At 41.7% G+C, this 14,017-nt stretch overlaps 2 protein-coding genes across 3 annotated transcripts in view; one reads left to right on the forward strand and one right to left on the reverse strand.

The window, feature by feature from the left end:
- The first annotated feature begins 8,788 nt into the window (after positions 1-8,788).
- Positions 8,789-11,529, forward strand: ostn (osteocrin). The gene is made up of 5 exons (XM_047594988.1): positions 8,789-8,822; positions 9,500-9,556; positions 10,988-11,190; positions 11,267-11,402; positions 11,472-11,529. Exons 1-4 carry the CDS (start codon positions 8,811-8,813, stop codon positions 11,352-11,354), a joined length of 360 nt encoding a protein of 119 aa, XP_047450944.1. The 5' UTR covers positions 8,789-8,810; the 3' UTR covers positions 11,355-11,402; positions 11,472-11,529.
- A 1,209-nt stretch (positions 11,530-12,738) lies between these two features.
- The window catches only part of LOC125013087 (protein IWS1 homolog), a 9,996-nt gene continuing 8,717 nt past the window's right edge, over positions 12,739-14,017 (reverse strand). For both annotated transcript variants that reach the window (XM_047593391.1, XM_047593389.1), the window contains one exon: positions 12,739-14,017. This exon is cut by the window's right edge and continues 204 nt beyond it. The gene's annotated coding sequence lies outside the window, so the exon portion shown is untranslated.

A 14,017-nucleotide genomic window follows, 5' to 3' on the forward strand; every position in this document is an offset into this window, starting at 1 on the left:
CTTAACAAACAGCCTCCGGTCCTGGCAGCAGTTAGCAGCTAATTACCCTCAGTAGGGCAGCATGGGGGGCAGGGGGGGGGGGCTACAGGTGGGCTACCTGGTGGTCTAACTCAGGTTCAGTGGGACAGATGTTAACCCCCCCCCCCCCCCCCCCCTTCTTATTCCTCCTCCTGCTGGGATCCTAATAGCAGTGGGACGGGCCGTAGGATTTGTTGGACAACAGCAGCGAGAGGCTGAAAGTCAGCAGCCTGTTCTGCCCCCCCCCAACCCCCCCCCCCCCCCCCTGTTCTCCATCGGACCCCCCCCCCCATCCTCCATCTGAACCCGACTGTTTAAACAAGCTGCTGCTTCACTGAGTTAAAGTTAAGGTTCAGACTGTAGCTATTAAAATAACCACGACCAGGGAAACTTAAACCTCAAACCACAGACCCTCAGACACAAGCTAGCATGTTAGCATGTTAGCATGTTAGCATGTTAGCATGTCTGCTCAGTCCTTTATCACCAAACAACAAGTTAAAGGATGAATTCAGGTCGTTATTCTTCATTAAAGGAGTTTGTTTCATAAATGTTTTCATTCACATTTAGAACATGTTTGACCTTAAAGTGTTGAAGTGGACCCACGTGTTCTGGTCCGGACTGGTCTGGTTTTTTGGGAGGTTGGTTTGTTCCAGACTAGATCCAGTGGTTTATTCCTGCCTGGAGCTTATGGCTTTATTCCAGTTTATTTCCTTTCAGCTGGTTTCTTTAGTTGGTTTATTCCACATGTCTCTGGGTCAGTGGGTCCAGATGTTTGCCTGTGAACATAAAGTCATGGATCACATCCCATCGTCCCATCGTCCTTGTCCCAGTTTACTGACGGGAACGTGTCCTGCTCCTCACCACTAGGGGGCGATGTGTCTTTTCTGAGGGTTAATACCACAGGTTGACCTTTTACTCGTATCATGAGTCAGAGCGACATTTAAACAACAACCAGATGAGAATAGTTCAGCATCGTATGTAACGTGCAGTGACTTGTGGTGCAGATAGATGGCGCTGTCGCTCAGACGGTTCTGTTTCTCTTCTTCTTCTTCTTCTTCTTCTTCTGTGACCGTCTTTCTAGGATGTTTTTGTTCTGTCACACACCAGCGCAGCAGTTATGGAGCATGAGCACACGTTTAATCACATACGTGACGGAGAAAAACTAATTCCAGTCTCATTATCTGAGCGTCTGAGTAACTTAACTTCTCCACTCAGACCAATAATTCGTTTTTTTTTTATGTGCATGTAAACACACAGACTGAGCTGTAAACCTATAGACTGGTTCTAGTCTCCATGGAGATGGACCAGGATGGACTGAGGACAGACTCAGTGTCTCTGGGGACGTTCATTGATATAAATGTAGATTTCAACCGGTCCAGAATGTCCTCAGTCCAAAGTATAAAACTCAGAAACACACACATTAACTACCCCCCTCACAACACAAACATTAAATACCCCCCCCCCCCCCCCCCCCCCCCCTCTAATCATGCATGCATGCCCCCCCCCGCCCTCCCCCCCCCCGGTACCTGCTCTAACATCCTCTGAGTCGTGAGTCGCTGGCCATCGGCCTCGTGCTGCTAAGCTTCTTTAACGTCCACAATGGCGTCCTGCTGGCAGCTCTGGGCCAATTAAAGCCCTGGGAGAGACATGGGGGGGGGGGCAGGGGGGGGTCGCTGCCCCAGGTTCTGATCACAGAACCAGCTGCTTCAACCTGAAACACATGAAACCAAGGACGGGACTTTAGAGAAAACTAAACACTAAACTAAAGATGTTCATCAGCAAAGCCCCTAAAAACAGTTTATACGAGTTACAAGATAAAATATATGAGACGTCATCTCATACACACAGAATAGAAACTTAATAATAGTCATTCACACGTGAGTTGCATTGAAAAATGTAATTATACCCTTAAATATATTTAACGCTTTACATGGAAACTCTAAGTGTTTCTACAGGACAAAAGAAAACGGTTTAACTTTTAATGTTCATGAGTTAAATCCAGATCAATGAATGTCTCATATCTGGTTCTGGTCTAATATCTGGTTCCTGGTCTCATATCTGGTTCTGGTCTCATATCTGGTTCTGGTCTCATATCCGGTTCCTGGTCCTTAAACTAATGTAAACATGTATTTGTCACATTAGAACATCATCAACATCATCACATTAGAAACATGAGGACACTTGTTCTTCTTCATGGTTCCTGATAAACCAGGTCAGAGGGGGGACCTTGTAGACCACATTAGACGTTAATAATTGAGTGAAGTGCAGAACAGGAGAAACACCGTGTACGTTAGTGAAGCCAGTGATTGTAGTAGATCTATATTTAGCCGGTTCCTGGTTCCTTGTCGTCTTTGAGCTGTTGGTCTTTGAGTCCATTGTCTTCGTCCTCCTGTTAAATGCTGAATGTGTCCTGTCCTCGTCTCCTCTAACCGTCCCGTCCTTTGGTCGCGGCCCCGTCGCTGCGTTCGGCTGTAATCAGATTACTTTGAGTGACTGACGGCTAATGACAGGTTTCCAGCGGTGCAGAGGAGTCGGGTGTCGCCGGGCGTCGTTCCTCCCTCTGCTCTCGCCACAATGCGCCAACACACCTGGTGACATCACCTCCGTCCAGCCCCCTCATTGGCCGGCTGCCGGGACACGCGACCCCTCCACGGTTAGAAATGGTTAGAAATGTTCGGACAAAGCGTTCTCCCTGGGCACCGGAGTGTGAACGAGCAGAGGTCTGATGTTTCCATTGTGACAGAGTCTCGGAGGAATGAATTGTGCTGCCGTTGTAACGTGATGCTATTATTCTCCTGCATTCACGAATCACAGGGTGGAGGTTTGAGGACGTAGCTCTGGTCAGATCACGTTAAACCAGACCTGGAACATTCTGTGACTGTGGCCTTGAACCCGTCAGTGTCAGGTCGGTCCAGGTATTTCACATCCATTCATCAGCCTCTGTTACCACGGCAACCTCCTCCAGAGGACTGGTTTTAGATGTGAGACAGGACGGAGCTAACTTAGCTTAGCATAAGGCCGGAGGATCCGTTTGTATGTGGGATGACATCAGTGGAAAATGACATCGGTGGAAAATGATTTGTGAGTCTGAGAGTGAAACGGCGTCAGGTTGAAGTCGTGGTCTGTTCCCTCCTCAGCAGGTTCCCTCCAACTCCACAAGCTAATCTGGTTTAATCCCGACAGGAATCCAGAGAACTGAACCCCCTTTAAATCTAAAACCTGACCACACAACTTTTCAATTATTTCTATATTAGAGTTAATGCGGCTCAATTAAACTCCTCAAAACAAATAAAAGAGCTGTGGACGTCTCTGAGGACTCGATGGTGGAGTCTGGTTCAGAAACTTACTTTCATCTGTGTGAAGCTAAATGAGCGACTGAGGCTAAACTGAAAGCTACATGTCTATAGATGAAGGTGTTGTAGGGATTATGGAGGATCTGTCAGTCATCCAGGTCATAATAATCCAAAAAAACGTTGAATAAGTTCAGCTGGACTTGTAGGATTTCTTGAAGACGTTTCATCCAAGTAGCTTCTTCAGTTCTGATAAACTAGTGGGAAGTTGAGGTTTAAATAGAAAAAACTCTGGTAAAACCCACCAGAAACTTGCTTGACCAGAAACTGGGGACATTAATTTCCATAATTCTTCTACAAGTCCAGCTTTTTTGGATTATGGAGGAGTCTTTAAAATGATTAGTCCATTTATTAGCTGAGATCCACTGAGTTCTTTCTACCAGAACCAGTGGAACCAGTGAAACTTGGTCCTTGGACTCTGTAGATCATTGGTTCTGCTCTTAACATCAACTCCAAAGACAAAATGAGTCACCTAGTGGTCATAATGTTATGGCTGACTGGTTCATGTCCTTAAAGGCCTCTGAGTGTTGGTCACTCGCGTCCTGTTTCCCTGAAGGATTAATAAAGTTTTCTCATTCTGATTCTGACGTCTCAGAGAACCAGTAAAGTTGAGTTTTCCTTCTGGTTCCTGGAGGTTCTGGGGTAGAACGGGAGGCGGAGCCTTGATCCAGTCTGGGTTCAGGAGGCCGACCCCCTCAGGACCAAGACTTTCCTCTTCCTCTAAGTCTTTGAGTTTGAGTCGCTGCAGGAGACTCTGATCTGAACTGTCACTGTGGTTACGCTGCTACCGGCCTCGGCTACAGCTACAGGGAATCTGATGTAGAGCTAAAGCTAAGCTAACATTAAGCTAAGCTAAAGCTGCTGTAGTGCTGCGTATTTCCTGATGTTGTTCTTGTTTTTAAAACCTGCAGCTGCAGGGATCAGTGGTCATAATGTTATGGCTGAATGGTGACTATCTTCTGATTACACACACGACTCATGTCATGGTCGAGGTCACTCTGAACACTCTCATTCTTCCTCCTCATCTTCTTCTTCATTTTTAATTTGTTGCTGTTGATGTTCTTCTTCCTGTTGTGTCTCTAAATCAAACACAGTGACGACGACTTCTTCTTCTTCTCTTTCTCCTTCTTCTTCTCCTTCTTCTTCTTCTTCTTCTTCTTCTCTTTCTCCTTCTTCTTCTCCTTCTTCTCCTTCTTCTTCTTCTTCTTCTTCTTCTCTTTCTTCTCTTTCTTCTCCTTCTTCTTGATAATTGTCCTGTGAGGACGTTAGTGAAGCTCTTTTTTAATAATCTTCTAATCTTGTTCCTTCGTCATCAGACGCTGAAGAAACTTTCTGGATTAGTTCTGTTTCTCTGTTTTTTATTAAGTTTCATATATATAAATATATATATGTGTGTGTGTTTGTTGTGAAGCCTCTAATCTGTCCTGTCACTGGAGGATAAATCGTGATGAAAACCAGAAACCTCCTTTTTTTTTTTGGTTTTGTTTAGATTTTTTTCCAGTGTTTTTTTGTCGCTCGTTGCCACAAAAAGCTCCAAACAGGAGCAGAAAAGGCCGAGAGCGTTCGGCTGGTGGCTGTTGTGTCTCTGAACCAAACGCCGAGTGTCTGAACGGAGGCCAAGCCTGGAGGGGGCGACCCGGCGAGCCAGCGCTGCCCGTCGCCACGGCAACAGTAGTAGTAGTTGTAACGGCAAGAGAAAGAAAAGTTGAACTATTCAGGGATTGCACAACAGAGTTTAATGTGTGACTCGTCCACGGCGCTGGAAATACGACCAGCTCACGTGAGACTCTCCAACTTTATTTAACAGCAGCTGCAACAACAACAACATCCACCTGGAAACACACAACGCTACAGCAGCTTAAGCTTAGCTTAGCTTAGCTTTAGCTTAGCTTAATGTGCAATATCCAACTATCACAATTCAATCATTTTGTATAGATGCAAATACACGTATTTTGTTTATTCTATTCTACTTTTTAAATGATATTATTTATCTTTTACACAGTCTGCTCTTTATTCTTCTTACTTTTCTGCCCCATGTTCTATTCTATTCTATTCTATTCTATTCTATTCTATTCTATTCTATTCTATTCCAATGTTAACTTAACATTAGCTTCACTTTAGCTTCACCTTAGTTTCTGTAGCTTTAACTTAGCTTTAATAAACAATAAAAACAATAAAACACACCTGAAACCCGAACCATCCTATGTTCCTTTTGTTGTGTTGTACAATGAATATTTTTGTATAGTTTTACAGTATTTTAGTTGTTTATGTTTATTTATTTTACTTTTTATCTTATTCTATATTTTTATGCAGCAAAAGTAAAACACAAGGCAAATTCCTGGTATGTACAAATACAGTAAATGGACAACAAACATGGCTCCACCTTCAAAGCCTCACAGCTAAAAGCTAACAGCTAGCAGCTAAAAGCTAGCAGCTAACAGCTAAAAGCTAAAAGCTAGCAGCTAACAGGGGCTCATCATCCAACACTTTTCTCTTTTACCACACAAATGTTTTAATAAACTTTATTTTTATCAGCTGGTTTCAAATCCTCTGTGACCTTTGACCTCCACACGTATAAAACAAGGATCAAACGTTTTAGTTGAGAAAAAAAAAGGAGGTTTATAAAGTATATAAAACATGTAAAGATCCGTCAGTATTTCCAAAAGAGATGTTTTTAGATGAAGAAAGAAATGGACACAGATGAGTTATAGAGGTGAATAAAAGTCACATGTTTTTAAATGAGTCGGGTTTAAGTTGCTGCGTCTGGTTTAAAATCTGGTTTTTTAAAGAATCGTTGTTGTTTCCAGACCGAAACGTTGAAGCCGGAGGATAAAACGTTAAAACCGGCTCATTGTTTGTGGAGCTGCGTCAGTCAAACGTCCGCCTCCGTGTGACAGGGGATTATTACAGGATGATTAGAAACACTTAAAGGTTTGTTTCTGCAGCCCTGATCGACGGCTAACGGCTAACGGCTAACAGCTTCTTCAAAGAGGCCAAACGTGAATGTTGTTCCTCTGGTTCACAAATCAACAGCGATTCATAGACGTGTTTTAGATCGATGGCACATTAACCTAAAAATAACAAAGAAGAACGCGTTCATGAACGAGTTTACATTCAATGAACTGAACTATTACAACATAACTTAACATTAGCTTTAAATTTGATTTACTTTAGCCTAACATTAGCTTTACCTTAGCTTTACCCGAGATCAGTGTTAGCTTTAGCATTGCCTTAATGTTAGCTTTAGCATTGCCTTAATGTTAGCTTTAGCATTGCCTTAATGTTAGCGGTACCTTAGCTTTACTTTAGACTTACTTATATTAACATGAGCTTTATTTTAGCTTTCCCTTAGATTAGCATGAACGTTACCTTAGCTTTAAATTAGATTCACTTTAGCTTAGCATAGCTTTACCGTAGCCTAACTTTAGCTTCTTTTACTGCAGCTGTTTCTTCTCGGTCCATTTTCATGTTCAGTAACGTCTAGTTCCACTTTTAAATTTTCATTGTTAGTGTGAAACACAACGAAATGAAGAGAAATTTCAGTTTATTTCCAGGTCTCAGTGTCGTGTTATGTTCACAGCTATAAAACTAAACCTCAGAATAACAGAGACTTTTATTGGAACAACTGTAGTTGATGTCTTCAGTGTTAAAACTCCATCGTTCCTCTGGTTTATGTGACAGCAGCAGCTTCATGAACCAGTCAGAGTCTGGACTCCAGCTGTGTTTCAGTAAATGCTGCGTGATGCAACATGAACCCAACAACTTGTTATTTTTACCTGTGTTCCAGCTTTGATTCGTCCAGAACTAAACCACTTAGAGAGATTCTGACTTCAGTAATAGAAACTTCAGAGTCTTGTCTTTAAAAAGAGACCGAGACCATGAATGAGCTGCAACATGTTCATGAACAGGAGTCAGTTACTTTGGATACGTCCTAAATTAACTGGAATGATGAGATGTTAACTTCAACAGTTAAAACTCTGAATAATGTCTCAGCTTTTCCTGGTGGATCTGCTGCTGTGAGCTGCCCCCGTGTGGCTGCAGGAGGAACTGCAGCCGTTTTAAATTGTGATTCTTCTGGTTCTTTCTGAGGCCTGGTGCAGGTCACGGTCTCTGGTGCAGGTCACGGTCTCAGACAGAACAGACTGAGTCATCGTCCAGGAGGAGTCACCTGATCTGTGTTTTTCCTGCAGCAGGACGCTGGAAATCCTGCAGAGAAGCAGGTGAGCAGCAGTTTCCTGGTCTCTGGTGGCGGCTCAGGTTCAGATTCATCAGCTGATCTGACTTCACCATGAACCTGGTTCCAGACATGAAGCTGGAACATGTCGTCAGCCATCTTGGCCCCTCGGCTCCTCTACATGAGGACGTTGTTGTCCCCGTTGCCACGGTGACGCCTGAGGATGTTGGTCCAGATTTAAAGCCATGACTCACCTGGAGCTCCTTAATCGTCCTTAACAGATCCCCTCACCCAGCAACGCAACATCATCCATTAACGAAACATCCTCCAACAACATCACCCAGCAACGCAACATCCAATAATTATATGTAATGTAGCAACACAGCATGTAGCATCATAACAGCAGTTCATGCTACGAGTCTCCAGCAGAACTGAAGCTGAACCAGGTCCGGGGCAGTGGCGGCCATCTTTAAATGGATGCAGCAGTGACCTCTAGAGGTCAGTACGAAGCTAGCGCGCTAGTTAGCATCTCATCCACGTCATTCAGTCAAACTAAGAGAGGTTGTATGTTAATTAACAGTTAACTGATTATTATTAATAATAATATGGGCCCATCGGTCTCTGCTCCTTCTGTGTCTCTATTTACATCCATGTTTCCCGTTCCCATGGCGACGGGGAGGTGACATGACATCACCTGGAGGAAAGTAATTAGAGGTCAAAGGTGTTTCCGTGGTGACAATTAGAGTCATTAGAGGAGGAGGAGGAGTCATTAACCCGGGACAGAGGGATGGATGGACGGACCCGTCGCCCGTAGCAACAGAAACACAAGAGAAGAGAAAAGACTCGTGTTTGTTTTTTCAGACTTCACGTCTCCACTGTTTTATTATAAAGTTTAGAAATGAATAAAACGTCAGAACCTGAGACAATGTTTGTTCTAAAAGTTACAGAAGAAGGAGGAGGAGGAGGAGGAGGAGAAAGAGGAGGAGGAGGAGCAGGAGGAGGAGGAAGAGAAAGAGGAGAAGGAGGAGGAGGAGGAGCAGGAGGAGGAGTGACTGGTCCCAGGAGCTTTGATTTACAGGTAATGAACCTGGTGATGATGATGATGATGATGATGATGATGATGATGACATGAGACGTTGGGAGGAAGGAGGCAGAGGAAGTGATGTCATCAGAGCGCAGGCTGCTGATTGGACGAGAGTTTCCCCGGCAGCTATAAAACCTGAGGAGACACAAGAGGAGGAGACACAGGACGAAGACGAAGGACGAAGATGAAGATGAAGGTACAAACGTGTGTGTGTGTGTTACTGTGTGTGTGTGTTACTGTGTGTGTGTGTGTGTGTGTGAAGCTCAGATGAACTTTTTAATTCTAAACTCAAAACTTTTCTCCACAAAAACATTTAAACCTGAAAATATAGTTTGAGTTTAGTCTCATTTATTTAAACATGTTTTATTTGATTCATGTGTGTGTGTGTGTGTGTGTGTGTGTGTGTGTGTGTGTGTGAGTGATGATTATTATTCTTATTGATAATTAATGAATTAATTAAGGTGATGTCACGGCTCATATTTGAATTATTTTTATGAATTATTTTGTCTAGATGACTGTTTTATTTATCATGTATTTCCTGTTATTTATTATTATTGTTGTTTATTTATTGGTGATGATTGAGATCTGATGAGATGTTTACTAACATCTAGTGTTTTTATGTAATGAGGTCATAGAAACAGCATCAGGCCGGTTAATCGAGCTCAGAGTGTTCGAGCTTCAGTTTGACTTTTAACTGAATCTTAACTATTTATTGACTATTTAAACATTTGTCTCTGTTACAGTTTCAATCGTTCTCATTTTTCTTGTGTTATTAATGTGATTTTATCTCTTTCTCTCTTGTTTGATTGTTTTTACTCTTATTTCTTTTCTCTCTACAGATAAAGTCTGATGTTTTTTCTCTCTCGTCTCCAGATGAAGCCGTTCAGCTGTTTGTTGATCTCCTGCCTCGTCGCCTCCATCTCTCTCCAGGTCAGAGACGAGACCCTGAACCTGACCTTTGACCTCTCTGCATCAGTCTGAGCCTGGTCCTCTGCCCCCTGCTGGATTCATCAGGCTCTGCCGCCTTCGTGGAATATTTTTATTTATTTATTTTCAGGGAAATCTTTGCTAATTTATCTCTGAATCTGAATATTTATTTTATTGAGCCTTTAACGACTTCATATTTTATTTATCATGTTCTAGTAAAATCAGATATGATGCAGGAGATATGTTATATTATTATTATTATTATTATTATTATTATTATTATTGTTCCTTCCACAATGACCCATTGTCTAAAATATCATATTTAAAAATATGTTAATTTATTCCATATTTTTATTTTATTTTTTTTAGTGTTTTCTCACTAAATGTTGACTTTTGTCATTGAAAACACTATTAAATGACTGTTGACCCATAAAATATATATTTACTAGTTCAGAGAAGAAAAAATAAAACAGATTCTGCAATAAAAATAATAAACTAATAAGAAAAGACATAAATTCTGGTGACTGCAAAATGTTATACATGACACAAAACAAAGGTTTAAATTTAATTTAATTTAATTTAATTTAATTTAATTTAATTTAAGGTTCAATAATAATTTCCATTTATTAATTTATTCCATTTATTAAGTTGTAGCTCCACAGAGTTTAGCCTTTTAGCCTCTTTTAGCCTCTTTTAGCTCCTGGTTTTGAGCAGCAGCAGAACAACATCAGGTCGTTTCCCATGAAATGGTCCTGGGGTTAAACCAAGCAGCTCCTGGTATCAGCTGATGTTTTGTGTTTAGTCTGGAGACGTGATCTGTCAGACAGGAAGTCAGACGCTGCTCTGTCGACCAATGAAAACACAGCAGAGCAGCGTGAGATTCTATCAACACTCTCCAGAACATAGACACAGCCAAGCCTCCTCTTATTTCAGCACATAGCCTTATCCCACCTCTGTCTTATCAGACTGTATTTCAGGATATAGACCTATCCAACTTTGATCCCAGCTCTGTCCAGTATTTAGCCTTATCCCATCCCATTTATCTGAACCAGTAAACAGGTCGTACAAAAACAAGAAAGTTATGATCACCTGAACATTTGCTTTTACAAGCAAACGCGGATCTAATCCCACCCTGTTCAGTATTTAGCCTTATCCTCTGAAACTGTCCTCACACTTTGATTACAGCACATAGACCTGTCCCACTTTAGTTCCAGTATGGATTTGTTGCCTTCACTGGTCCCATTTCAGCACATATCCTTATCCCATGTTCATGTGTGTCAGCACTTAGCTGTATCCCAGTTAGTCTTATCACGCTTTCATTTCACTATATAGACGGATCCAATCTTAACACATGACTTATTGTCCAGTATTTAGTCTTATTTCATTTACTTTCAGTACATAGCCTTATCCCGCTGCCCTTTCCTTTCATTCCAGCACGTAGACCGGCCCCCGCCTGGACGTGTGAAGGAGGGGGAGGAGCTAACGGCAAAGCTGCTCCAATTGGACGAGCATTTGATAATGGAGAATGACGTCATGGAACCAAAGAGGAAGAGGGGTTTCCCTGGCAACAACATCCCGCCTCTGGACCGCCTGTCCGTCATCTCCATGGAAACCAAACGCAGAAACAACAAGCAAAGGTAGGAACGCTAGCTAACAGAGCTAACAAAGCTAACAGAGCTAACTGCTAGCTTCCATTTTATTAATTTTTTGTAGTAAGGTGGCGCAGTTGCCACGACGACGAGTAGTCCCGCCTCCCATCGACCGGATCGGGATGAGCCGTTTACCAAGTGGGCGGGGATAAGCCACGCCCCCTCTCTTCCGCCTCTGACCAGCGGCCTCTTCTGGACAGGTAGAAAACTGCAGCTCGGTAAAATAAAAGGTGACGTTGTTTGTTTTAAATCTTTTTATTTCTCTGCAGAGGATTCATCACATGACGCACGACACCACACCTGCCATTTACCTGCTAAGCCACGCCCCGTGACGGTGCGTTCAGGTGCAGCCGCCAGGACCAAAGCTTTTTATGATGCAGAAAGAATTCGCCCCCTGCTGGATGTATCAGGCTCTGCCTTCATGGACGTTTTTTATTCATATTGTATGAGATCATTTAATGTGACACACGTCATGATAATATCTTAATTATTCATATATATCATAATCCACTATGACACAGTGTCTAATTTAATTAAACTGATTATTTAAATGATTCAGATAAATGATAAATTCAGATTCTGCCTCCTGCAGCTTTTACGACGTCACCTGAACGCATCATCACAGCTTCCTCTTCCTCCTGCTGCTGATTTTTATTTTATTTCATCTTATTTCTCCACTGAGACGCAGCTTTACCTTTAAAACTTTTCCAGGACGTCTGTAAAATGATTTATGAAATATTACCTGAAAAAAAATTCAAATCCACATTGTGACGACACAAATCAGCTTTACAACACGACGCTGGGAACTTTTAAATAAGAGATTTATCCTTTTTATTTAAAACCAGGCAATTATTGTTTTATTATGAATTCTTTTTTTTTTTTTTGCCTCTATACAATAAAGTAAAATAATTTACTGAAAATAAATGAATTAAATTAAAAAATAAATGAATGAATTAATAATTTAGGTCACAGTGGAGCCTCGTCCTGTTTCTCATTCTGTTCTGAAACACTTTGAGCTTAATAAAAAGAAAATGATCAGAGTCCTGAGTCCTGCTCTCTTCTTCTTCTTCTATGTTTATTAAGGGTTCCTCATAAAATTATCACGTTTATCCACATAAATCTGGAATATTACTATTATATCAGTCTCACCTTTATGAGAACAATGAGGAAACACCAGCTACGATAAATTAATTTAACATGTTTTCCTTCTTTAAACTACATTTATTAACTAAATCATGTCTGATAATGGATTAGTTTTGTCATTTAGAGTCAATCAGGTCTGTGTCCCCAGAGTTTCTTAGAATTATCCACATGGAGAAACTCTTTGCTCTAAGGAAGTTAAACTAGAACCCTGAGGTTGTTCCTAGATGGAGGCAGAGATGAAAGGTTCCTAAAGAAGGTTCTGCAGTGAGATGTGCTGAGAGCAGGGAGGAGAACTTTAAGAGGCTTAGAGAGGAGAACATGGTGGAAAGAAGAGGAGGAGAGATATTCTCCAAACACTGAACGAACTCGAGGCTAAAGACGACAGACGAGGAGTTTCTGTTGAGTCTTTATTAAGAAACGTGAACTCTGTGAGGACATAATGAACCAGACAATCAGCAAAATACAAACACTTTCACTTAGAGACGAGTTTATTTATTTATTCTTCCAGACTCGTCGGCTCTCTGAACAACAAACCACCAACTCATGTCTAGAAGCAAACGTCCATTATTTAAAAGTCGCTAAGAAGAAAAGCTAACTGCTAACATGAGCTAACCCAATAAACCCGTGTAGGTGGAGGTTTGTGGCTAAAAACAGTGATAGCTCAACGCTAACGGTGACTAAAAGTCATCAAAGGAATGCTAGCACCACCTAACTGCTAACATCAGCTAATGTTACAGCCCCGGCGAGATGAAGCTAACATAAGACTGGCATTACTCCTAGCATTACCCAGCTCAATGCTAACATGAAGTTCACGGCAAACTGCTAATTAGTCTTTTATACCATAAATCTAATATTGACTAATGTCGTAGGCACTGTTCACGTTAGCTAGCACTCTAGTTAGCATGAACCAACCTCAGTTATATCACGAACATTACACACATGTAATGTCCGTGTCGTCAGCCATAACCCACGACAAGATTAATGCTAGCTAGCTGTCTGCTAGCATTAATTATCTCGTTTTAAGAGATAAAGCTAACACAACTGGCATCTCTTGCTTTTTTGGTTTTTACAGACTTCAAAACAGAGCTCAATGCTAACATGAATTTCTGCTAGCATTACTCAACATGGGGCAAAGTTCATGCTAAATGATTTGGAGGTAAAGCTAATGTAGCTAATATTTGGAGATAACAGCAACAGCCTTAGGGTGAAGTTAGAATCAACCAATATCAGTTTTACCTCCAAATGTTCGCTAACATTTTCTAACATTACAGTTAGCTCAATGCTAACGTTAGCTCCCTTAGTTGGTTCTAATCTAAAGCTAACATAGCCCAGTTCATGCAAGCTAAAATTACAACCAGACAAAATGGTTAACGTTAGCAGTGAGCTCAAACCTAGCTAACATACTTTACTTACATAAAGTATGGGATGAGCTATGCTAACAGAATGCGTCTTAACATTAAGCAAATCTAGCTCAGTGCTACTATGAGCCAACACTGTGGATCCTGTAGGTTTGGAGGTGAAGCTAATATAGCTAGCTGCTAGGGTTAGCCTGTGTTGTTCATTATTTAGAGATCGTACGTTCGGTTTGTTGCTCAGAGAGATGACGAGCCTGAGCTCACATTCACGGACCTCAGCCTCTGTAAGGCAGAGCTGGACCTGAGGGGGGCGCCGC

This window comes from Mugil cephalus, chromosome 9 (genome assembly GCF_022458985.1).
Source record: "Mugil cephalus isolate CIBA_MC_2020 chromosome 9, CIBA_Mcephalus_1.1, whole genome shotgun sequence".
NCBI classification, from domain to species: Eukaryota; Metazoa; Chordata; class Actinopteri; order Mugiliformes; family Mugilidae; genus Mugil; species Mugil cephalus.

Bases quoted from the DNA above. Each gene is read 5' to 3' on its own strand.
- ostn (XM_047594988.1), top strand. The intron at 9,557-10,987 runs GTCAGAGACGAG...CTTTCATTCCAG, and splicing joins TCGCCTCCATCTCTCTCCAG to CACGTAGACCGGCCCCCGCC. The intron at 11,191-11,266 runs GTAGGAACGCTA...AATTTTTTGTAG, and splicing joins CGCAGAAACAACAAGCAAAG to TAAGGTGGCGCAGTTGCCAC.